This window comes from Lontra canadensis, unplaced genomic scaffold (genome assembly GCF_010015895.1).
Source record: "Lontra canadensis isolate GAN:19392208 unplaced genomic scaffold, GSC_riverotter_1.0 scaffold30, whole genome shotgun sequence".
Taxonomy (NCBI): domain Eukaryota; kingdom Metazoa; phylum Chordata; class Mammalia; order Carnivora; family Mustelidae; genus Lontra; species Lontra canadensis.
In genome coordinates, this window is record NW_022631024.1 from 2,397,984 (window position 1) to 2,423,644 (window position 25,661).

Below are 25,661 nucleotides of genomic sequence, written 5' to 3' on the forward strand. Positions count from 1 at the left end.
TGCTCTGCGGCGGCTCCTAGGGGCCCGGAGCCCGGGCTGGGGGCGGGGATTTCCGGGGAGAAGGAGAGACCCGGGCAGCCGACCCGGGAGAGGACTTGAAGGCAGAGATCCGGGTGAGACAGCTGCCCAAGGCCAAGGCCAGGGCCAGGTGTGGCAGCACATCCCGATCCCAGTGAACCCTGTACCGCTCAGACTCCATCCTGGGCTGGCTCTTTGACCTTGGATAGTTCACTTTCATTTCTGGGTCTTACTTTCCTCATCTGCAAAATGGAGACCTAGGACCTATTGTCTTTCAAGGCTTTTCCACCCCAAAACTTCTGTGACAGGCCCTCTTACGGCCTTTTGTTGGGGCTTTCCAATTTAACAAAAACAAAACCTGATCTGTGAAAACTGTAAGCTATTTCTCGCTCTCTCTCGCACGTCCATCCCAGGGAGGCACACGGTTCCTAGGGAGACCCGGCATTCTGTCTCCAGAAATGGAGACCTTTGCTCAGGGACTTAAGGATATCTTCCTTTGCAGGGGCTCACCAGCTAATTAAAAAAGAAGCATGACTGGAAGGTCTGGTTAAAATGCAGAATCAGCAAAGGAAACTAAGGAAACCGGGGAGTGGATGACCAGTTAGTTGCAGAAGCCTCGAGGCTGTGTTCACTTGCTGGCTCTGCCTCCGCCCTGGTGTCTGGCTCTGTCTCCCCAGTCCGCCTAGGGATGGTGCAGGGCCAAGCAGAACGGCAGGCCCAGGACACACAGGAAGGTGATGGGTCCACATGTGCCCAAGGCTGGTGTTTGCCAGCCCCCCTTTCCCCGTCTACAGCTTCCAGGCTGGACCAGAGGCTGTAGGGTGAGTGCAGAGGGCCCTCATTGGGCCCATCCTGGCCTCTAGTCTGTACCTGTCTCTGCTTGGCAGTCCCTTCTCTCACCTCCACCTTTGCAAAACCTTTCTCCCACCCCAAGCTACTGCCCGCTCTCTCTGACTGCCTTGTTTGGTCATTGTCTCTTTTTTCTCTTTCTCTGAGTTCATCTTTTTATTTTATTTATTTATTTTATTATTTATTTATTTATTTGACAGAGAGAGAGAGTGAGATCACAAGTAGGCAGAGGGGCAGGCAGAGAGATCCCAGGACCCTGAGATCATGACCTGAGCTGAAGGCAGAGGCTTTAACCCACTGAGCCACCCAGGTGCCCCTCTCTGAGTTCATCTTTCCCACCAGTTGGGATTCTCGGCAAGGGAAGGCTAACCGAGGACTTTAGCTTCCATTTTTGGTGTTTGAGTTGAGATAGCACAGGGCCTGACACCTCAAGTTTCTTAGGGAGTGTTTGTGGAGTAAAAATAGTGACGGCTGTATTCCTTGGGCGATTCCTATTTGCCCTTGCTCTGATTTCCTATCAAATGAGATTCGAATTCCTATCTGTACTGCTCTGAGTGATGTACGTGCCTGAACTCCTTTAGCCTCAGTTACCATATTATCCCCTTTCACAAAAATGAAACTGAGGCAGAGAGAGTTAAGTGACACGTTCCAGGTGACACAGGTGGGAAATGGCAGGACCCTAGGGGTACTTTTAAACTATTATTTAACTATTACTCCTTATTTCAGATGAATGAATGAATTCTGATTGAGACTTTGCAGGAGGCTAATTGGGCCAGCTGGGGTGCTGGGATTTCTCCTCAAAGGCAGTGCCTCCTTGTGGGATTTTGCAACTATGGGAAACCTTCCAGGGGTGGGGGTGGGGGGCTCTCTGGACAGCTCCAGCCTGTGGGTGGTTCCTCCTGCCTGGAGGAGGGAGGGTGGGCTGCTGGGTCCCACAGGACTTTCTAAGACTCCAGTGCAGCTTCTGTGGGCTGCAGGCTGTTAGCTCTGACATCCCTGAGATGTCTGGGAAAAGTGAGTTTTCTTGTCTGGGAAATGGGCCCAAGGATTCTGTTTGCCTGGTGGGCCCAGGAGGTGACCAGAGGAGTCAGAGAAGGGCTTCAGAGATTGTTGAGATTGTCAATGCTGGGCTCACTTCCTCGGGCTGTTGTTGTTGCTTTTAGGCTTCTTGGGGGGGGGGGGGGGGTGCGGTTTGCAAACTAAGAGGAAGGAAGTGAGGGGTGGTGCAATTGACTGGTTAATGCTCTGTGGTGTTTGGGAATGCCTGCTGCAGGTAGGGGGGCTGGTGAGGGGGGAAGATGCAATCTCAGAAGCCTGTAGAAGTTTGCCCCAATCACCACCTTTTTTTCTTTTTCTTCTTTCTTTCTTTCTTTCTTTCTTTCTTTCTTTCTTTCTTTCTTTCAGTGAATTAAAGAACAGATTCAGAGACAGCCAAGCCTGGGTCCTGAGGCTCAGAGCCTAGGAATTATGGGCTTGGACTCTGGAGTCAGATGGCCTAGGTTCCCCTCTGGGCCGTATAGCTTCCAGCCACTCCACTGTGGGCAGGTTTCTTTACATCTTTGCCTCTCAGTTTTCTCTCCTTCTTAGGCAAGAGGCCTGTTGAGTGAACAGAGTCCTGGATGTCATTCCTGGGCAGCTGGGCTGGGTGGGATTCCCTGAAGCCTGGTTACAGGGGAGGACAGCAAGTCTCAGAGAGGAAGTAAATACCTTGCACAGAGTGAGTGGCTGAGCCGGGATTCAGACCCAGGCTCTTTGGTGTTCAAGTCCTTGTTTTTTTGTAACATTTTGTTGCTTTTTGGCCTCAGCCTGGTACAGGGCAAGTGTGTGATACTTGTTAGTCAGTGGTTCATTTTTTATATTCTTGGTTGGTGGAGGGGGCTCCCAATTGATCTTCTGAGAGCTTAAAGTCACAGCTGGCTCTAGGTGCCTGTAGCCTGGTGGGTCACACAGGTCCCTGTGTAGGAAGTTGCCCCCTTCTCTGGTGGAATGTTCTGCTGTCACCATCTTGAACCATCTTGAACTTGTCATTTTTAAACCAGGGACCCCACATTTTCATTATGCACTGGACCCCACAAATTATGTAGCTGGTCCTTTTTAAAAGACAGAGAAATGTAGGGCGGTTGGGGGGTATGGGAGGCAGGCTCCCCTTTTTAGGGGACCTGCGCCATGGCGGTCAGCCCTTGGGCCAGCTTGGAACCAAGCAGACGTGGGTTGACTGGATACTTATTTTCACCAGTGTCAGGAACCATGGCAACAAAACCCAATTCTGCTGGACTTTTGACCAAGACGGTTAGCCAGGCCGGTGTGTCAACCCAGGGACTCAGGCCTGGTTTTCCTTGGTGATGGGTAATTCTCAGGGTCCCAAGTGGACACATAGCTGAAACAATGAGCGGGCAGGCTCCAGCCACAGTGTGTGGCATTGTAAACTCTGCTTTGGTGTCAGGAAAATCCCCATGAAGGACATTTCTGCTTTACTGATAAAAGTGCCTTAGGCTCATGATCACGCCACTGTGCTGTCCCTGACCCAGCTCCCAGGGCTTTGGAAAAAGCATTTCCCAGATCTCTCGGAGCTAGATGCCAGGAGGATGCATTGCTTTCCTCACTGTCCTGTTTCTTGTCTCCTTATAGAGAATGGGAACTGCTACTGCTCGACTGACAGTATTTCTCTTTTAGCTTTGGCCACCTGGAAGCTCAAACCCAAGTTCTTGGCTCAGGCATGGCAATTGCACCAAACCTCGAAACACCACCAATGAGAACTAGTAGTTGTGGGATGGCTCCTTTGTTCCAGATGCCCTTGTCTATGCCATATATATATAATATATGTATATATGATTCTTCGGAGCAGCCTTGTGGGGAAGATACCAGTGTTTAAGGATAGGGAGCTAAATCTCTTGGAGGCTACACCACTTGCCCAAGTTTAGGAAACTAGTAGATGGTGTAAGTGTTGTTTACATTGATTAGTCTGAACCTGGAGCCCATGCTCTTCAGCACAGACTTCTGTTGCCTCTGCTAGGGACCCTGATCACCTGAATATGTGGGTATTTTTTGTTCTTCATGGTTGTTATTACTATTATTTTTTGTAAACTGTTTCCTGCCATCCTGATTTTTTTTTTTTTTTTCATTTGTATTTTGTGGTGACTTCTGGGAAGCTATTTGAGATCCTTTGAATAAACAAGGCTTTCCATGATGGATATATTGGTCCTGTGCCTGGCTGCCTGGGGTGCCTGGGTGCTCTCAGTAAGGGAACAGAAATCCCAGATGCCTGGGAGTAGGGCATGCTCAGGTCATAAGCTCCTGGTAAGTGCCTGGTTGTGTCTGAGCTGGAGAAGACTCAAGACCAGAGGGAAGTTTTCAGTTCTCCCTTGGAGGAGGGTTTTATTTCTTTCTCTTCACTCCTGAGAATGCCCCTCAGCATGATTAGAAAGGGGAATGACTCTTGGTGGCTCTCTCTGGCCTTGGGATGACTTTGGCCTTGGAGAGGCCAAGGAGCCCAGCCTGCCCAGCCCTGAAGTTCTTTCTTGTGCTGTTTTCTGAAGGCAAGTGAAGCTGCGTTGGCTGCTCCAGAATGAACCACAGCTCCAAGAAGGGGAAGTAGAGCCCAGCTGGCTCTCTGCTATGGCCTGTGAACCACAGATGGGCCCCAGCGGGGCAGCCAGCCCATTGCCGGCCTCCTCCCCTGGCTGGAGTGCCTTGCCTGGAGGGAGTCCTCCAGGCTGGAGCCAAGGTAAGGTCATGACCCTTTTTCCCCTCCCCCTCTCCCAGGCTGCAGGAGATGGACTCACATATCATGATGGAAGGGAGGGGAGTAGAGAGCAGTAGAGAGTAGAGAAGGACCTTTAGCTAGGGGTGGACATTTTGGGATGCATTTACAGGCCAGTCTGTCATTTCTACCCATTCTGTCTATCCTCATCTTGGAGACCAAGTCTCCATCACCTTCTGCTTGGACCTCTGCCACCGTATCTTCCTAGCTGATCTCTCCTCCTTGCCTCTTTCATTTATGTGGCCTTTAGAGAGCCCTTTTAAAAATGCAGAACAGACCCTGTCACTTTCTGCTTCAGTGTTTCCCACAGGACTTAGTGTGAAGATCTGTCCATCACCAGCTTGCAAGTCCTGTGTTAGTGGTTCTTGCTGCCCCTGTTCTCCGTTCCTGGCATGCAGTCCTGCCTCAGGGCCTTTGCATCTGCTCTTCCTTCTGGTTGTTATGCTCTTTTCTTGCCTCCTTTCCTCTGATTAATTTCTAGTCCTGCTTCAGAGCTCAGTTCAGATATCCCTTCCATGGGGAATCCTAAGTCAGGACTCCCTGTTATATTCCTGTTGCTCCCTATAGTGCTTATCCTAGTCTGTAATTAAGTAATAACCTGTGTCATAAAGTGTCCAACTTCCCCACTAGAATGTCAACTCCATGAGGGCAGGGGCTCTGAGTTGTCTTGCCCATCCCTGCGTCTATAGTACCTAGCACAGGCTTGGCCCATTGTAGGTGCTCAGTAAGTATTTTGTTGAGTGAGCAGAATGAGTGGACGGCTAGGTGTAGGCATTGTGAATTGTGGCTGGTTAGTTTACTCAGATGATTTAAAACTTCTTAAAAACAAGGGTTTCTTTTTCTTTTTTTAAAAAAAGATTTTATTTATTTATTTGACAGAGAGAGAGTGAGAGACAAGTGTGAGAGGGAACACAAGCAGGGAGAGTGGCAGAGGGAGAAGCAGGCTCCCTACTGAGCAGGGAGCCAGATGTGGGGCTTCATCCCAGGACCCTGGGATCATGACATGAGCCAAAGATAGATGCCTAATGACTGAGCCACCCAGGGTTTCTTTTACTACTACTGGTATTGGGAAAGCAGTTTACACACCCACATGCACACACACACATGCACACACACATGCACACACAACAGTAGAATGAAATGGGGTGAAATAACCTTCCTTTAGAACTTGGAAGACATCGCTCCACTGGTTTTTGGCAAAGGAGCTCCTTTGGAGGAAATTGCTCCCTGCCCTGCCCCCCCCCACCCCCATATGCGTGCACACTTGTGCAAGTGCCTACTTCTTTGGTAGCTTTTCAAGTTCTTGTTCTTATCTAGGTGTAAAAAAAAAAGTATCTCTAAGTGGAGACTTGCTGTTCCCACTCTAAGGAACAGATGAGAGAGATTATTGCTAAGAATCCAGGAACTTGGTTCAAAAGGCAAACAAAGACACTGCAAGAAGTCTTGGCATTGCTGGGCCAGGCGCTGTCCTCAGGGTGCATAGAGCCAGGCTGGGGGCGCAGCTGATGTTGCGTAGGCCTGCTGCCCTGGTCCGTGTGGGTTTTCTCTTCTGTGCTGTGAGATGCAGGGCTAGTCTGTGGTCCTGCCTGGCCTGCCTGCCTGCCTTTTGGGCACTGCCTTGGATCTAGCTGCTTCCCTTTCTCACTTTCATTTCCCTGGTAACTTTGGGCAGGTCTGTTCATCAGAGGCTCTGTTCCCTTTTCCATGGTAATGGTTTCCATCTTTGGCGGCTCTCAGAGGATGGGATGAGATTGGGACCCTGAAGGCCAAGCCCAGTGCCAGGTGTGGGCTCGACATCTGGAAGCTGGTCTTACTTCATCTGATTCTGTCTTCTTACAGCCTTTATTTCCTTTTTGTCCAGTTTCTCTCATTTGCTTATTTTTAAATCTAATTTTATAATTTTATCTCGTCCCATTTTACCTCTACGAAGTCACCTTAAATCCTTTCTGGAGCAGGGGTTGGAGGTTCAGGAGAAATACAACTAAATCCATTTGGGGGCGGGGGGGAGGTGTGTGTGTGTTTGCTTTATGACAAATTTTGAGTCCCGACAAGCTTGCTTTTGAATGGGCAACAATAGTGGCCAGTTATGTTGTGCCAGGCCTTTATTTTCATCCTCTTACTTCTCTGTAAAGCCCTCTGAGGAGGATATGACCCCCCTCCAAGTGAGGAATCTGGCCAGGGATTTAGGTCACTGCTTCAAGGCTCCTCTGTGAGCAAGAGGCTGGGCCACACTTTGAATCCTAAAGCTCTCTAGCTTTTGCTTCCCCCACCTTGCCACCTTGCCTCCACAACCCTCACCTCCTGCAAAGATCTTGGGAAAAAAAAAGACGAGGAAAGCAAGTAAGGTTCTTTTTGGCCGGGGTCGAATATCCTGTCACCCTAGAGCTCATAGGCGATACCCCAGAACATTAAAAAAAAGAACCCTGTTGGGGTTGGGGACCAGAGTTCTGTCCTGTCAATTCGTTTATACATCAAACATTTATTTATTGCCTACTGTATGTAAGTACCGAACCCAGCTCGGGATTCAGTGATGAGCAGAACCAGCGTGGGAGTACATAGTCTGGTGGGGAAGATAGACTTTACTCAACTAATTAAATAAACATGTAAGCAAATAATTGCAAATATATGTACTTATCCTTGATGAGAAGAGCCGTTCTGAGTAGGTTTAGCAGGACTTGATCTGGTAAGGATAGTGTCGGGGCAGACTCCCTGAGGAAGTGGCTAGTGAGTTGGGATGCCCATGATGAGTAGGATTTAACTGTGTGAAGTCCAATGTAAGTGTTCTAGGGAAAGGGAACAGCATATGCAAAGGCCCTGGGGCGGGAGAGAACACTCCGTGTTCCAAGAACAAAGGAGGCTGGTGTGTTGTGACAGAACTGACTGGCCTGAGGTGAGTTTAGCAGGAGGTTGTTTCCCTTAAGGGTTGGGAGAGTGTGTTGAGGAGGTTGGTTTTTGTCCGTAGAGCACCAAAAAGCTACTGAAAGTTTTCCTTAGAGGACTGATGTCTTCCAGTTCACAGGGTGGCCATTGTGTGGAGAGTATATTGTAGGCTGGAGGAGTGGGTGTAGAGACACCAAGGAGGAGGCCGCCACAGGGCACAACGGAGAGTGAAGGTAGCCCGGCCCAGGCTTGTGTTGGACGTGCCAAGAGGTGTTCTGTTGGCCCAGCTGGCAGGGCCCAGAGAGGGGCCTCGTGAAAGAGTAGAGAGCGTGCATGGGCCAGGAATTCCCAGGAAGGTAGGACTAGTCATTTGGCTCTGAAGACTCAGGGATTGCCCAGAGCTAGCCTCTGAGGTGACAGATTTGGGCGGGCAGCTAACATACTTATGGCTTGCGCTCTTCTGTGCTGCTTTATCTTCTGAGCCGTGCCCACAGAAAACATGCCAGCAGATCCAGTCCCCAGCCTTGCATGGCCGAATAGTGGCATTCCCAGGCCCCATGGCTGCTGACCTGGTGGGCGGCTCTCGGGGCCTCGTGCTGTGGTGGAAGGTAGATGTGGCTTCATTCCATGGCCAGTCCTCCGTGGGCCTGAGGGGGTTTCAGTCCAGAGCTTTCGCCCCAGCTGACCTCGTTGGTCTGGCGTCTTCGCCGCTGGCCCCCTTGCCATCCTCGCCGTCCTGCGGGAGAGTGTAGATAGCTCTTGCGACCAGGCTGGACTAATGTGTGATGTGTTCCTTGAGGTCAGACTGAATTCAGTCGGTGCTTTGGGAATGTTGAGTGAGTTGCAGACACCCTGGGGACGGGTTACCAGTAAATTAGTTCTGTGGTGCTGGATCCCCAGAGTGGGTTTTTGCCGCCACAGAGTGGCTCGCAAAACACAGATCCATCTTCTTATGGTTCTGGAAGTTGGAAGTGCCACTGGCGTTGCCGAGCCACAGGCCTGGGGTAGGCGTGTCGGCAAGGCTGCTCTCCTTCAGGAGCCCCGGGGATAGCCTGTTTCCTGTTCTAGCTTCTAGAATCTGCACAGCTCCTCAGCCCGTGAACCTTCCTCCACCTACAGACCAGTGGTGTTCCATCTCTGTGCATTTCTTCTCCCCATCACACCCCTCCTGACCTTTCCACCACAGCCTTCCTCTTCCATTTTTAAAGAGGCTTGTGATGACATCGGGCTCACCCAGACAGTCCAGGAGGATCTCCCTATTTCAGGCCAGCTGATTAGCAACCGTAACTCCATCTGTAACCTTCATTCTCCTTTGCCGTGTGAGGGAACATATTTCACAGGCTCTGGGGAGTACAGCGGGGACATCTTTGGGGGCTCCTTGTTCTGCCTGCCTCAGTCAGGTGGAGCCCACTGGGCGGTGTCATATTGGGGTGGACTTCCTTTGCGGTGATCATATAAATGTCTGATACGTCACCTTCTTCAGTAGTTAGTTGTTCAGTCTCTGTTTAAGTCTCTTTCATGATGGGGAGCTCACTATCTCCAATTCTTTGTGTGGACAGCTCCCATTCTTGGTAAGTTCTTCCTTCTGTGGTCTGCCTTATGTCTGAATTGCCTCCACGCTCTGGTCCCAGTTCTACCTTTGTAGGGGTCTCCTCTCAAGTTCAGTGCTTCTCACAGAGGGACTCGGGGACCGCCATGATGTCCCTCCTTGCCATGGACCTCACGGCCAGAGGAGGTGATGCCATCAGGCTCTGGGCTCGTGCACAGTAGTTCTCACCCAGCCAGGTGAAGCTTCTGGTCTGCTTTCAGAGCTCCACAATGGCCAGGTCCTCACGGTTCTCCGGATCGACAACACCTGTGCACCCATCTCCTTCGATCTGGGCGCCGCCGAGGAGCAGCTGCAGACCTGGGGCATTCAGGTGAGTGCTGCTTTTCTTGAGAGCCTCTGCCATTTTCCCTTTCTTTTCTCCTCCCATCTGTCTGCCCGTCCATCTGTCCTTTCAGCCAGTTGTTCACAAAATATTCGCTCAACACTGACTCTGTGCTCCATAGGATGGGGCAGCTAAGGAATATGTATGAGAAGGGTCCCCTCCTCCCCGATACCTCACTTAAGGGATACGTGTTTTGCGGCATCCATCCTTTGCCAGGCACTGAGCTGGGCGCTGGGTACCATGGGGGTGACCAGGACCTCACGCCTGTGCTTGCACTGCTCATGGAGCCCAGCGCAGGAGATGGCCTCGCGCCGGTTAAACCAGGACAGCGGGATCTGTCCCGTGCCAGGCAGAGGACCATCCAAGGTGCTGAAGCCATTCACAGGAGAAAATGATGAACTCATCTGGGGGAGCCCTGGTTCGGAAAGCATCACGGAGGAACAGATACTTGATCTGGGGTCTTGAAGGAAAAATAGAGGAGTTTGCTGGGTAGACAGGAGGAAGGGCATTTCTGGAGAGGGAACTGTCTATTGCATTGTCTATTGGGGGTGGTGTCTATTCAAAAGAAAGTTGCCTGAACTCATTAGATGGTAATGCTGTGCTTTCAAGCATAGTGATTTGAGACATAGGCTTCTCAGACCCGTAGGTCTGGGTGCAGATCCAGCTCTTCTGCTTCCTGCCTGTGTGACTTTCAGCAGGTGACTTAACCTCTCTGAGCGGCTGTTCCATCCTTTATAACACGAGGGCCATATTCATCCCTATTACATAGGGTTTTAGTGAAGAGGAAGGAAAATACTGCTTGAGGGATAGTTGCACTGTCTCTGGCACGTAGTACATGTTCTGTACATTGTAGGTGTCGCTGTTGTTACAAAGTAGCCCAAGGTGTGGTGTCTGTCTTCCTGGTCACTAGACCCTCCCCTGCACCACCTAGGGAGGACTGCTTGTGGAGGGGAAAGATACACTGTTAATTTGACCCTGAAGATTTGAAAGTTTACTTCTTTCGAACTGAACTGCATTTGTGTTTCAATAACATCTTATCACCTAAAGGGAAACTTTCCAATTGACGGTACTAACCGCAAACCAGCAACAGTGGCTGGTTGATCACCCCCTAGTCCCTTCCAGCCTTTGTCCAAAAGAACGTTTTTCTTAAACCGTTGTCTGTAGATGGGGTTTTCTTTTTGTTTATTTTTTCTTTTCTTTTCTTTTCTTTTCTTTTCTTTTCTTTTCTTTCTTTCTTTCTTTCTTTCTTTCTTTTTCTTTCTTTCTTTCTTTTTTTTTTTTAAAGATTTTCTTCATTTATTTGACAGAGAGAGATGTGAGAGGGAGCAAAAAGCAGGGGGAATGGGAGAGGGGGAAGCAGGTCCCCCACCGAGCCAGGAGCCCAATGCAGGGCTGGATTCCAGGACGTTGGGACCATGACCTGAGCCGAAGGCAGACACCCAATGACTGAGCCACCCAGCTGCCTCCCAGATGGGGTTTTCTTAACTGGGGAACAGTTTATGTATAATTATTCTACCATGTTTCTAAATATCATCTTTAATGGTTAAGTTCTGTTTTCTTAAGCAGTCCACTTTTTTTTTTTTTTAAGATTTTATTTATTTATTTCACAGACAGAGATCACAAGTAGGCAGAGAGGCAGGTAGAGAGAGGAGGAAGCAGGCTCCCTGCCGAGCAGAGAGCCCAACGCGGGGCTCGATCCCAGGACCCGTGGATCATGACCTGAGCCGAAGCAGAGGCTTTAACCCACTGAGCCACCCAGGCACCCCAAAGCAGTCCACTCTTTAGGGCCTTTGTGTGCTGTGCCATCTTTTCAGGGGCCGGGGGGGCAGGAAGATGGCAGTTTCCAGTAACGTGGGCTGCATACACACACCTGTTGAAGTAGCACATAACTGCTGGAGTAGGCAGAACAAAGGTCCCCCCAAGGTCCTATGTATTTGCACATTTATAGCATACATTAGCATTGTAAATGTGGTATATTACTTAATATGCAACCCCCCCACAAGGTAGTCATTCTTATTGTCCTTATTTTGCAGAAGAGGAGCCTGAAGCTCAGAGAAGTGGGGCTCCTTACTCCAGGTCACGTGGCCCATGAGTAGAAGGGCCAAGTTTCGGACCCAGGCTCCTGACTCCAGGGTCTGTGCCTTAACCTAAGCTATCATGAGTCTGCCGCGAGGTCCTGAGCCTTGGGCTGCAGGATCCCCCCAGGCTGTCCTCTTGGATCTCGAGTTGCCCCACCTCCCCAGTGGCGCCCAGCCTTCCCTGAGCTGAGGGCAGCATCCTGTGATTGCCATTCTGAGTGCTCCGAGCTCCTCATTCTGCCTTCCGGGGCAGCCTGGACTGTGCCTGATCCCCTTTCCACCTGACAGTCACATGAACTGGAAATGACTTGCTTGCATGCAGGAAGAGGGTGGGAGTGGTTCTCTGTGGCTGATTGGTCTCTCTCCCTCGTACGGCCAAGCAGGTCCCTGCCGACCAGTACAGGAGCTTGGCCGAAAGCGCCCTCTTGGAGCCCCAAGTGAGAAGATACATCATCTACAACTCCAGGCCCATGCGGCTGGCCTTCGCTGTGGTAAGGGGGGAGGGGGGCGGCAAGCTGACCCTGCTGCGGTGCCCTGTGGTGTGGCTGAATTTGGCATTGTGTTCCAGAGCCTGCTGGTGTGGGTAAGGGGCTTGGGGCTGGTGGTCCAGCTACCTGAGGTATGGCAGGACACACAGACCTGGATGTGGTGTAAGGAAATCGGTGGGAGAGAGTCGTAACCAGATCCTCGTGTAAAGGATGGGAGGCCGAGCTTACTGAGGCCAGAGTTTGGGACTGACAATCTGAGGACCCACCAGTGAGACTTTGAATTCAGAGTCTGGCTTTGGTTAAGACTTGTCTTCTCCCTGGGACTTGGTTCCCCCATCTGTTAGCTGATAGGTCCATTTCAGCTCTGATCATATATACAGGAGTGTGTAGAAGTCTCTCTATGTATGTGTGCATGTATGTCTACACATGAAGACACGTGCATAGAAACCTCCTATCTGCCTATAGCGCTGCAGACACACATACACAGACACACAGAGGTGCAAAGAGCAGAGCCAGTATTTGAACCCAGGCAGTCTGATTTCAGCATCTGTGCTCTTAACCACTCCGATCTGCCACTACTATGTGCTCTTGACTCCCATGTCTGCTGCTAGGGAAGGGAAAGGAATGGCCCCTGGCATGTGATCATTTTCTAACAAGTGTTAGGCTGTTCCACACATTGACTGATGAACCCTTACAACAACCTGTGAAACAGGTATTATCCCCATTTTACAGATGAGGAGATTGAGGCTCAGAGCATTGTTCTTTGTTTTTTGTTTTTTTTTTTAAGATTTTATTTATTTGACAGAGAGAGACAGCGAGAGAGGGAACACAAGCAGTGGGAGAAGGAAGGGAGAAGCAGGCTTCCCGCTGAGCAGGGACCCCGATGGGGCTCGATCCCAGGACCCTAAGATCATGACCTGAGCTGAAGGCAGATGCTTAACTGACTGAACCACCGAGGCGCCCCCAGAGCATTGTTAATAACTTGTCCAAGGCCACACGTAGTGGTTGAGGGATCAGTGTGGGTTTCCGACTCAAATTATCTCACTCCCAAGACCCCGTCCTGCTTCTGGGATTCGGAGGAGCTTTCCTGACTCCTTGCCTCTACTGTTGCTATGGACCAAGGAACAAGGGCTCCACCTCACAGACCCCGATCTGTCCCTTCCTGGCCCTGTGAGCTCTTGGTCTCTGAGGAGGGCGTTGGATGTGTCCCAAAGGTGTCTCCCTTTGAACGGAGCGGCTTCATTTGACCACCGGTACTCCTGATCGTGCTCTTTCTCTGGTTTCTCGCAGGTTTTCTATGTGGTGGTGTGGGCCAACATCTACTCCACTAGCCAGATGTTTGCCCTGGGGAACCACTGGGTGGGTGTGCTCCTCGTGACCCTGGCCGCCATGAGCCTGACCCTGACCCTCGTGCTCATCTTCGAGAGACACCAGAAGAAGGTGAGCTGTCGGGAGAGCCCAGCCATGCTCCCTCTGGAAAGGGCTTGCCGGCAGGAGAATCCCAATTCCCACCTTTCTCTTCTCCTTGCCTCGGAGAATTTCTCCAACCATGACAATTCATGCGGGCCCTTGTGCCCAGTGAGTGAAAGAAATGACATCACATGTGTGATTAATTCCTCTCTGTTTTTCCTTGTCTAATCCCTGGGGGCTGTTTTTCTGGAAGCAAGCTGTGTTTTGAGAGCATCTGGGGTGGGGGAGGAGGGCACTTTGGGTTCACCGAGCCCTTTGATGCTAAGAATGGCCAAGCTGGCATTGAAGGCCAGGGCACTTAGATCCCAGGCCATGTTCTTGCTCAGTATCCTATGGCATTGGCGGTCTGCAGATGGCTGCCATCTCCAATGACCAGAAACACAGTGGCTTAAAACAACACAATGTGTTATCTTAGACTTCTGTACTTGAGGGATTCGTCCTTTCTGGAACCTCTAGGGGAGAATGTACTTCCTGCCTCTTCCAGCTGCTGGAGTCCCCCCTCCATTCTCTGGCTTATAACTCCTTTGTCCATCTTCAAAGCCCAAAATGGTGGGTCTAGCTCTCCCCACATCTTTGACTCTGAGTCCTTGGGCTCCTTCTTCCACTTTTAAGGCCTCTTGTGATTACATTGAGCTGCCAGATTATCTGGGACAATTTCCCTTTTTTAAGGTCAGCGAGTTAGCAACGTTATTTCTACCTATGACCTCAATTTCGCTTTTGCTGTGTAACGTGATTTGGCCACACGTTCTGGGGAATAGGACTCAGGCACCTCTGGGGGCCATCACTCTGCCTGTCACACCGCCACTGCCTTTCCAGCTGCTTGAGAAGCTCCGCCGGCTCCCGGCATGGAGTTGGACCGGAGATCCGTGCCTGCCTGACTCGGGAGGAGAGGGACGCTGGGGAGTGTGGTCAGAGTTCGGGGTATGAATTACGTTTAGTTCCTGTGCTCACAGGGACAACTAGGAACTTTATGGCTTAATCATCCTGAAAAGATCTTTGTTGGGCTTTGCAACAAGGCTGACGAAATGATGCTGCCCTTGGGCTCTGTTGCAATTTTCATGGCTCTTGTGCTGGGCATATAAAAAATAAATTAAACTGGCTGTGCCTGCAGTGAGAAACTTCTCTTGGCGAGGGGAAGAAGTAAAGCATCCCGCCTTAGCCAGAGCAAGGGAGCTATGTGGTACCTGTCAGGGGCTTCAAGGAGGCAGTTCAGAGAATGCCCTCAGTGGCCTTTTTGTGGCCTCTTCTGTGCCTGCCTTGTTCGGCTGGTATTCATGGCACCGAGATGAAGAGGACCCTGTGTCTTTACTCAGAGGGGCAACATGGAGGCCCTGGGAGTGCGGTGGCCCTCCTGTCATCCGTGTTTGCTCGTTCAGGGAACCCAAGGAGGTTCTTTCACTCCCAATAATGACCATCATTTAATGAGCACCTACTATGTGCTCTGTGCTTGGCACTTGCTACCTATGGCTGCCAACTAAACAAGGAGGCAGATTTGCCTCTGCCGTTGGCTATCTCTGCAAGCTGGGGTAAGTTACTGACCCTTTGGGGCCTTAGTTTCTTTGTCTGTGTAATAGGATAGTAATCATAGCTCCCACAGGGTGCCCAGCTGGCTCAGTTGGTAGCGCATGTGACTCTTGATCTCATGGTCGTGAGTTCAAACCGCACTTTGGGCGTAGAACTTATATTTTTAAAAAAGTGGCTCCCCATCAAGTTTTTGGGAAAATTAAATGACTTAATATGTGCCAAGTACTTACAATCGTGCCTGGTATAATGGAAATACTCAGTAAGTACTAACTGTTAGGATTATTGACTCTGTTTGCCAGTGGAGAAGCCACTGCGCGGAGAGGCTCGGTACCCAGTCTGTGGTCACACGGGCTTCTGGCTCTTGCCTCAGCTTGAGGATTTCTTCCTCCTCGGATCCCTCATCACTTGGACCTTTCAGCGCCTGCTTCCTGACTACCATTGTCCTGCTTCCTGTCCTGCTTGTACCGTAGCATCCTTGAGAGCCCAAGCATTTTGCATACACTGCCTTGTTTTCCCCTTGTTTGGGGTGTCATGAGCCCTTCTCAGGGTTGGAAGGTCCGTGAAGGCTTACAAGACCCTGCCTTGAACCACGGACGGAGTAAAAGCACGTTGCTAAAGCATGTGGGAAGTTGTGGCCAACAAGGGACCGGGGAAAATGATATCTTCGACTCAGTATCAGTATCAAACTGATGTGAGGAGCTGATGGGCATTGGGTGTTCATTTTCCCAGGCGTTCTATGTGGGTTGGCTCATTTCATCCTTATTGCGAGGGTGTTTCTCTCCCCTTTTGGAGATGAGGAGACGGAGGCAGAGAAGTGGGGGGTAATTAGGCCAAGGTTATCAGGCGGTGAGAAGCAGAGCCAGGGTCAGGGTCTGAACTCCTGCAGGTGCAGGTTTCGGAAAGGGTGCGTAACCCTTGCTAAGTCTCCAGGCGAAACAGAATGTGCTAACCCCATGTTTTCATAGTCGTGGCATCCCTGGAAAATTCACTCTATTTCAGACCCATTTAAAAGATAAAAAACAGTCTAGGTTTCCATGTCAAATGGAGCTGGGTTGGCCACTCAGAATTGTTAAGTAGGTTTACCTGTGTTCACATGCGGTGGGGAATGTGGAGTCTAGGTCGGGTGGGAGACTGTTCTTCCGAGTGTGGGATTGTCTCTCACGGGCCACGGCCTTCAGTGGAAGGCATCCCTGCCCCTGTCCCTAAATGCCAGCATTGCCCATCCCATCCCTGTGACAACCACAGGGCCTTTTTGCATTCTCAAAAGCTCCCTACAGGAATCCTGCCCTCCTAGGGACCTGGATTGTCCATGATGGGGTCATGATCTAGTTGCGTCTCTAAATCCTTATTGGGTCTCTACTTCAAACCAGCACTTTGGGTCCTGACACCGTTCTTCCTCTCCCTCCTCCCTCCTCCCCACCGTAGCCTGTTTAGTGAGCATCTACTTAGTCTACTAGATCTATGGTGTCTGGTTGGTTTGGGTAGGAAAGAAGGGGATGGATTCCTGGAGTCTCCTTCCGAGTGCTCAGTGCTTTGGAAAGTGGGTGCTTTATTTACATTAAATAAGCAGATTTCAAACCCACCCACACCCTCCCCCTGCAGATATCTCTGTCAGCATACTGGACTGTGTCCCGGGCACTGGGTTAAGTGCTTCACACACAGTCAAGTTCAAGCTCACCACGTTCCCAGGAGTCAGGGACACTCTTTCTCCTTATTCTGCAACTGAGGAAAGCAAGACTTGGGGAAGGATCATAACTTGTCCAGGGCCACACAGCTGGGAATTAACAGGGCTGGGCTTCAACCCAGGGCTGTCTGACACTATGGAATTTATTGTCTCCCAAACCCCACGATCCCATTTTATAGGGGACATGATGCATAGATCTCAAAGGTCAGGACTGCCCCATGGTGTCTAGAGGCAGTACAGTGTGAGTATTCCCAGCAGTGTGGAGATCTGGCCACGAGACCCTTGTTTGTCTTATAGGCCAACAACAACACAGACCTTAGGCTGGCAGCTGCCAATGGAGCCCTCCTGCGACACCGGGTGCTGCTGGGGGTGACGGACACAGTGGAAGGCTGCCAGAGCGTGATTCAGGTACTGTGTCTAAGAGTGACCTCGGCTTGGGGCGCCCGGGTGGCTCAGTGGCTTAAAGCCTCTTCCTTCGGCTCAGGTCATGATCCCAGGGTCCTGGGATCAAGCTCCACACGGGGTCTCTGCTCAGCAGGGAGCCTACTTCCTCCTCTCTCTCTCTCTCTCTGTCTGCCTCTCTGCCTACTTGTGATCTCTGTCTGTCAAATAAATAAATAAAATCTTTAGAAAAAAAAAAAAGAGTGATCTTGGCTTGGAGACCTGCGTTAGGGCTGGCTTGATGGGGAGAGGGGGCCTCCGGATTCCCCCGTCTGCGTGGTATCTTGGAGTCTGCTAATGAGACAAGTGTGGGCAGCCCTTCCCCTTCTCCCAGCTCCAGTGTTTCTTCCCAGAGACCCATCTCTGGGTGGTGACCCGCAGCCTAGAAGCTGCACAGGGCAGGGCTGGAAGGAAGCTTGGAGACCGTCTAAGCCACACTCCTCATTCAGCATTTATTCAGGTGACAGAGGGGACCTCCTCTGGGCCAGGCCCTTTGGCGAGCCCTCAGGGGCCCACGCAAGGTTCCTGGAGAGGCAGGTCAGACCCTGAGGCTTTGTCCATCTGGCTTGGTCATTTTTTTGGTTCAGGTGCCCTGGGAATATCTTAAGTGACAAGTATGAGGTCACACAGGGGGTCTGGCGCATAGCTGGGGCCCAGGTCTCCTGACCCTGGCTGGCCTCTACCTAGTAGGATTGCTGGATCTCAGTGCCACATCCATGTTCTCACTGGCCTCCCTCTTCTGCTTGGAGCCCAGGGGTGGGCGTGTGGGCGGGACCTGGGAACAAGCTCCTTGTGCACGTGACCTGCTCATCCTACAAATAGTTATCGAAGTGCCAGGCCCTGTTCTAAAGTCCTGAGGCTGCAGCAGAGCACAGACAGGTGCGGATCCCTGTGTTAGGGGTCTAACACACCTGAGATGGTTTAGGGCAGAAGGGGATCTTGCCTGACCCCGTGTGTGTGTGTGTGTGTGTGTGTGTGTGCATGCATGTGTGTGTTGAGCTCAATGATGTCACAAGATTTCTGGTAATTCAAGTGTGACGTCATAGACTGGGAGCTCCTGGAATCCGGGGGTCCTTTGAGTCTCATTTGTTCCCGAATCCCTTTTATGGATTGTCACACCGAAGTGCCTTGGCATGTGTTAGCTGAACACATGGATGGATGGATGACTAATCTACAGGCACATCCTTGAAAATAATTGGGGCTATCTGTCAAAATAAATAACTGAAAAAACAACTTCAGTTTCAAAGTAGTGTCTTAGGATGAGCTGATAGGGTATCTTGGATTTTCGTTCACTGTATCTGGGATGGGGAGGGGTGTGGATGGTCTGAGGGGTGAGTCATGATGAAACAAGAGTAGCCATGAACTGAGAGCCCCTGACCCAAGCTCATGGGCAGTTGGAAGTCAATGACGTCATCTGCCCCACTTTATATGTGCTTGGAAGATTTCGTAATAAAAAGCCAAAAAGAAATTTGTTTTACAAAGCTTCCCTTGGGGCCGAGACAATGAGAGAGACTAGTCGGCAAGGTGGGGTGAGACCCTGGGTCTCATGGGTCCGTTACTGGGAGGAGGGAGGTCGGGGATCCAGAGGAAGTGGTGGGTGGCTGGAGGCAGGAGGCGTGGGCCACCAGTGTCTCACAGAACTTCCGTGGTGATGTGAGACCAAGGTGGACCCAACAAGGTGTAATGAGTATATGTGGAGGGTTTGGGCCTGGATGCGTTTCTCCTGACCTTCTGGGTTCTGGGGACTGTTGAGGTTGAGGGGGAAGGAGAGGTAATGGTAGATAAAAATTTACCCCACTCCCCTCCTCCCAGAGCACCCAGGTTGGATCTCCTTCCTTGACCCTTGAGCCATGGAGGTGGGTGACTGGAGGGTTTCACTCATCTGCCTGTGGGGCTCCAGACAGCAGGGCACCCCGGCCCCTAAGGATGAAGGGCGTAGACCCAGATGAATGCACGATGTCCAGGATGATCTGGCATCTCTTGGGGTGCTCAGAGACTTGGAGCAAATGGAGTGGCGGCCATCTTGAACAGGGTTTGACATTTTCCAAATGCCCATGTGAGGCCTTTTTCTCCCAGCCGTACAAAGGAGTCCCTGCTATACATGAGACTCTGGGAGAGAGCAGAGAGGCACGGTCCCACCAGAGACTGGAATAGATTTTCTCATCCACAGAAGGATGGACCGCGGGTGAGGAGGCAGGAGGTGGAGGATAGTGTCAGGGACGGAGAGTTCAAGGTCGGGCAGTTCAAGGTCGGTCTGTCTCAGAGCCTCCGCTGTTGTGGCTTCTCTCCCCAGCTCTGGTTTGTCTACTTCGACCTGGAGGACTGTGTGCAGTTTTTGTGTGACCACATTCAAGAGATGAAGATAAGCCAGGAGGTAAGATACCGTAAGTTAAAAACAAAAATAATCCTGGAGGCCAAATTGTGCAGATTGTATTTCCCTAAGGTTAGATGAATGTCTAAGGAAACGTTACTTGGAAGGAAGAATGCCTACATGGAATCAGTGGTCGTTTCTGCCTCGGGAATTGTTACTTCTTAACTAGATTTCAGTTAGCCTCCTTTTCAACTAATTGAATTTTCCACATTTCCTAGTGTGTGCATATATTTATTCACAACATAATTATATTAATAATTAATATAAAGATAACAAATAATAAAGATTCTGGCAGAAGGAAATACCAGGTATTTAGATGACTTTCCCGTATTTGAAATGCCTTCTACCATTTATGATCACGGTGCTCTTGCTCTGATCCCACACACAAGGACACTGAAGCTCTGACAAGTCCTGCAGCCCCCACCAAAGGCAGCCACAGGGCCGGTTGGTGACTTCAGGATTGGAGCACAGCCCTCCTGTCTCCGAGTCCTGGGCTCCTTCCCTGGGATCAGCCTTTCCCTGGGCCCTGCAAGGGCTGTCCTGAGTCTTGAGGTCAGGATTGTGGTTTAGCCTGATCCCAGCCCATTCATCCCTATATGGTTTTGGGCAAGGCGTTTGAGCTGTGCTTTGCTCATTGGCAGGGACCCATGACCCAGGCTGCTTTGAAGAGCAAATGAGAGCATGGAAGGGAGAGTGTTTTGGAAGCTCGTAGAGACTGTAGAGAATCTTGTAGGTGGTTATCTGACCTCTTGAATGTGGCTCAGCTCCAGATTGTCCTGAGGTCAGCACCTGAGTCTGTACATGGCTCCATCTGTCCTCTGTGGGTCTGCAGCACAGGGAGCGACTCAGCCTCCGACACACCACCCGTTGGGACACCATCCACATCCCCTCTCTCTTTTGCAGTCCTTGCTGAGAAGCAGATTGAGCCAGCTGTGTGTTGTCATGGAAACTGGGGTGAGCCCTGAGACAGGGGAGGGGCCTGAGAACCTGCTGGAGGAAGCGCCTCTCCTGCCCGGCGGCCCTCATCCCGAGGAGCGGCCCCTCATGCAGACTGAGCTTCGCCAGCTTGTTCCTGAGGCTGAGCCGGAGGTAGGGGCCACCTGGGATGCTCAGGCCACCTTCCCTCCCAGGGTATCTGTGTGGAGTCCGTATGGGGCCTCAAATTGTAAATCTCAGGGAACATGACTTCGCTGAGTTGGTAGGGGCCATACAAATCTTCTAGCCTACTAGTTATCAGTATTTTTTTTTCCCCCTTACTCTAGCACTTTAAAAATAGTTTATAGGAATCACTTTCTACTTCTTTGTCTTTTTCCCGCATTTCTAAATACCTTGGATATTCTTTTTGGTAGTTCCATGGGATATCTAGTTGCATGTTGATGGGTCATAGCCTACCGAGCCATAAATGTGTTCATGAATATTTGGGTCATTTTTAAAATCTGTCTTTCAATCAGTCTGTCATCTATCCATCTACCTACTTAAATTGCAGTCGGGTATATAAATTTTATATGCATTTCTGTTGAATTCCAGTGCCCCCAGCCCCAGAGTTCTGTCAGGTCCTGCCACCCAACTCTGTTGGGTATGACCAAGTGTTGGTAGACCAGATATCTGATTTTTTTTTTTTTTTTTAGCTTATGTCCTCCATGAGGACAGACACACTATCTGGGAAACATACACCAAGGGGTACCCTCAGGCATTCTGTGATGGAGGGATGCACTTGCATTTCCTTTTCAGGCAATAGATTTGGACTAAAGGCCCAAACCAGCCCAGACTTTCCCTTTTGCCTTGGTGGGCCCCTAGGGCGTCCAGCAAATGGGACTCCTCAAAAGAGAAAGTGATAAATATATTAATCTCTTCACTTGAATCCCACTGACTTTAACTTTCATTTTATTTACTTAATTTATTTTTTAAAAGATTTTATTTATTTATTTGGGAGAGAGAGATCGAGCACATGAGTGGTGGGGAGGGTCAGAGGGAAAGCAACAAGCAGACTCCTGCAGAGCAGGAGTGTGGGACTTGATCCCAGGACCCTGGGATCATGACCTGAGCCAAAGGCAGGTACCACCCAGGTGCACCCCCCCCGACTTTTTTTAAAGAACAGAAAAGATTGATAAGGTCATATACTTTGCTGTGGCATGCCTGGGTTTATATGACATAGCCTGTTAAATCTGATGGGTTTTTTAAATTATTTTTTCAAATTTATTCAAAGCAATGATAGTACGATATCCTGTCATGAATATCAAGTGTGTGTGCACATGTTTTTAAAGTAGCTTCCCCTTATAACTTAGGTAAGGAAAATATAATCAGTGCCCGAGTCTCAGCATGGGCCAGACAGACCGTCATATTTCAATAATAAATCAGCCCCTGTGAAAGAAAAGTAGTTATCATCACCTCTTACATCCTAACAGATTTCTTTCTTATCATGCATAAAATCCTTCAACGTACCCTCCCGGATATGGATTATTTTTCTTTCTTCCTGGTTGGGTGAAATAAGATTCCAAGAGGTCGGCTGACCTGCCCAAGGTCAGAGAGCAAGGGAGAAGGTAGCCAAGCCCCAAACAGAAGCCAGCCTTGCGAATTCTAAGTACCATTTTCTTGCCACAGTTCTTTGCCTCTTATGCTCTTGATTTTAGACAAGATTGGCCAGGAGACCTGTCTGAGTTAGGGAGTGGTAGACTCCTTGGGGTTTTTAGTATTTTTCTAACACCAGGGATGACTTAAAGGAACCAGCAACCCTACAGAAGGAGGTGGAGTTTCTGCTTTCTAGAATAGTGATAATGATGGTGATATTGGCGACATTGAACACGAGGCAGGAGGTGGGAGGATTTCTATCGATTAGTTCCTTTAATCCTTCCTCCAGCTAGACCAGCTAGATGGTGTGATTTTCTCTCTTCTACTGTTGAAGAAAAGGGCTCAGCAAGGGGAGATGACTTGTCAGGGTCTGTTAGAAGGTACCAGGCAGAAATGGCCACTTTGATTCGGAAATTCTGACTCCCTTGACATGAACAGCCTGTTGTGACCCACACCTTACTTTATTACTTTCACACTGGACTCAGGGATTGTGAAACACGCTCAGTGCCCGGCCGACAGGACCGGAGCATTTCCTGTGGGGTCCCAGCTGCCAGTCCAACAAATAGAACTTTAGAGATCAAATGTGTTAATAAGAGCATGCGTTAAATCCAATTAAAATTTTTTTTCTTTTTACTTTTTTTTTTATCACAGTAAAATATACATAATAGAAAATTTGCCACCGTAACCGTTCCTAAATGTACAATTCAGAGTACATTTGCATATATTTGCATACATTTGCCTTGTTGTGTGAGCATTCCCATCAAACATCTCTGGAATCTTTTCATCTCCCCAGACTGAAACTGCATACCCAGGAAACATGGACTCCCCCATTTCTCTTCCCCCAGCCCCTGGAAAGCACATTCTACCTTCTGTCTCTCTGAATGGACGACTACCTGTTTCATATAAGTAGACTCATAGATACAATATTTGTCTTTCTTGTGATAAATCTCTGCTTTTTAAAAGCAAACTCTAAGCACAGTGGGAGTGCTTGTCCCAAGAAACCCAGCAGGTGCCTGGGAGGAATTGAAGGACCTCCCATCGTCAGGATGAGTCCCTCTCCCCACCCCCATTTGCTAATGATTTTCTTCAAATGCATCACTTTGACCTCGTGCACTTCGTAGCCCCGCGGTCATCTGAAGCTGGGAACAGTGCACGTGTGTGTGTGATTGGTTGGTATAAATCAGCAGTCACTTCTTCTTTTTTTTTTAATTTTAAAGATTTTATTTATTTATTTGACAGACAGAGATCACAAGTAGGCAGAGGCAGGCAGAGAGAGAGAGAGAGGAAGAGAAGCAGGTTCCCTGCTGAGCAAAGAGCCCGATGCGGGGCTCGATCCCAGGACCCTGGGATCATGACCTGATCCTAAGGCAGAGGCTTTAACCCACTGAGCCAGCCAGGCGCCCCCAACGGTCACTTCTTTAGTGCTTTGAGGCTCCATAGCTTTTTTGTGGCTATTCTTACTGCCTCTGAGCAGTGAGCTCACCCATTTCAGAGGTGAGGAAGCTGAGGCTGCAGGCACCCCATGGGGTGAGTAGTGGAGCTGGGGGTCCAGACCATTTCAGGCGTCTCCTAAGAGCTGCAGGTGAGGACCTGACAGGGTTCTTCCCAGTGAGCATCACTGCTGCTCCGGGGCGGTGAGGACCACTTGGCTTTCTCCTTGTGCATTAGATGCTTCTCAGCGGCCCTCACTCTGCTCCCCTGCCTCTTCCAGGAGATGGCCCAGCAGCTGCTGGCGGTTTTTGGTGGCTACTACATCCGGCTCCTGGTGACCTCGCAACTCCCCCAGGCAGTGGGGACACGACACACAGACTCTGCGAGGATTCCCTGCCCCTGCCAGCTCATAGAAGCCCATATCCTGGGCCCTGGGTGCTGCCCTTTCCTGGCCAGGTGACCTAAGGAGGAAGGCACCCGGCTTCCTGTGAGACCGAAGGTGAGACGTCGGAAGGCTTGGAGCCCCAGCTGGCTGATGGCGAGCTCCAGGTGAGGAGAGAAGCATCTAGAAGCACTCTGAAGAGTGTCACTCATGTCAGCAGCAGGGGTGTCATGCTCGCTCCAGGACTCTGCACAGAAAGGCCTGTTGACATCCCAGGCTGACCCATGGCCTTTCCAGAAGCTGCTGGTTGCCAAGCTGGTACTCTTAGTGCTGTAGACGGAAGGCCACACTCCCAGGCCTTTCATTGTTTGGAGAGCCCAGGAAATGTGAAGAGGGTCCCCACTGGGTTAACTATGCATCCAAAGCTCGGTCTCCGATGATGCTCCCATCCTCAGCTACTTCATGTCAGATGGGGAAATTGAGCCTTGGAGAGGACTCTGCTCTCGGTAGCATTGCCTTGGCCCTCTACGATTCCTAATCTGAAGGAAAGAAGTCAGTTCTCAGAATATTCTCCACTTTCAAGTTTCTCCTGCCCTGTATTCTATGAAAAACAATGGTCCCGTGTTGTTTGCTACAGATGTCCAGGGGACAGAGGAAAGAAGCCAGAAGCATGTGACTGATGATGGAACTCTTTGGAAAAGATCGATTCTGTCTGACTTGAGGGTGTGTTTTGTTTAAAGGCATGCATGCTTGTGGTTGTGGGTTTGTCCTTCAGGCCTAGAGCCACAGTCCTCTGTTTTCTGACACTAACACAGTCCTAGAGTGAAGCACAGATCTGTCACTTTTGGTATTCCATGAAGAGCTTGGGGGCTTCCAGGTTCTCTGCTCCTGAGTAAGTTTGAAGACCAACTAGTCCATAGGCCCAAATCCAAAGACCTGCCCTGGCATGGAAAAGCTCCCCCGCCTCCAGGACCCAGCCCTCAACTGTAGCTTTGGCTTCATCTCCCACAAAACTTATTGCTAAGTTGAAACTCTTTCCTGGACTAACATACCTGTATTCTGTTGCGTCTTTTGAACGCCTATGCATGCTTCAAAGCCCAGTGTTACTTACCCCTCCTTCAGGAAGCCTTTCAACATAGAGCATGCCCTGCTTCTCTGCCTCCTTTAAATTCTTAATGTAGCTGCTGCCTTTGTTGAGATTTTAGGTTATTCTGTTTTCCTATGTGCATGTGTATTTTTCGAGCTAGAGTAAGCTCCTGAAGGACAAAGATCTCACCTTATAGCTTTTTTGCATGGTCCGGACCTGCTAAGGAAGAAAAAGATCCCATGGATTGAGTGCTTTGTCATCTCCATAGTAACATTTGCAGATTGTTCTCTCTATTTGATTGAATGAAGAGGTTGGCACTGACCTAGGTTCTGGTTCTGACTGACATTTCTAGCTGTCCTCAATTCACCCATCTCTATAAAAATGGGTAGACAGTGGACAGGTTGGATGATCCTTAATTACCCTTCCAAAGCCAAAGTTCTGACTTCTTCTGTTGCAGTCTAGCCCTTGCCTGTTATGTTTTAATCTACATGTAGAAGGTCCTCTAGCTTTGCATGACTGAGGTGGCCCAGACCTGATGGGCCTTTGGACAGAACATGGGCTTAGCGAGCAGGAGACCTGGATTCTCATCCCGGATAGGCTGCTTCCTAGAAGCATGACCATTGGCTACGTCACTGACCAAGGGCCCATTGACTCCTTTATAAGTGGATCTGGTGAACATGAATCGTGTGGGTGCCTTGC

General features: G+C 50.0%; 1 protein-coding gene and 1 non-coding gene across 3 annotated transcripts; both read left to right on the forward strand.

Annotated features, from left to right (window-relative positions):
- TMEM268 (transmembrane protein 268) lies at positions 1 to 24,716 on the forward strand. 2 transcript variants are annotated; one of them, XM_032865696.1, is made up of 9 exons: positions 3 to 113; positions 4,404 to 4,591; positions 9,317 to 9,426; positions 11,900 to 12,007; positions 13,295 to 13,444; positions 16,980 to 17,090; positions 19,417 to 19,497; positions 20,398 to 20,583; positions 23,774 to 24,716. In XM_032865696.1, exons 2-9 carry the CDS (start codon positions 4,483 to 4,485, stop codon positions 23,951 to 23,953), a joined length of 1,035 nt encoding a protein of 344 aa, XP_032721587.1. In that variant the 5' UTR covers positions 3 to 113; positions 4,404 to 4,482; the 3' UTR covers positions 23,954 to 24,716. The 2 variants fall into 2 exon arrangements, with proteins under 2 accessions (XP_032721588.1, XP_032721587.1); XM_032865697.1 differs by lacking the exon at positions 11,900 to 12,007 and having other exon boundaries at positions 1 to 113.
- Positions 15,075 to 15,147, forward strand: TRNAK-CUU. The gene has a single exon. It is a non-coding gene; the product is annotated as a tRNA-Lys (tRNA).
- Positions 24,717 to 25,661: the final 945 nt, after the last annotated feature.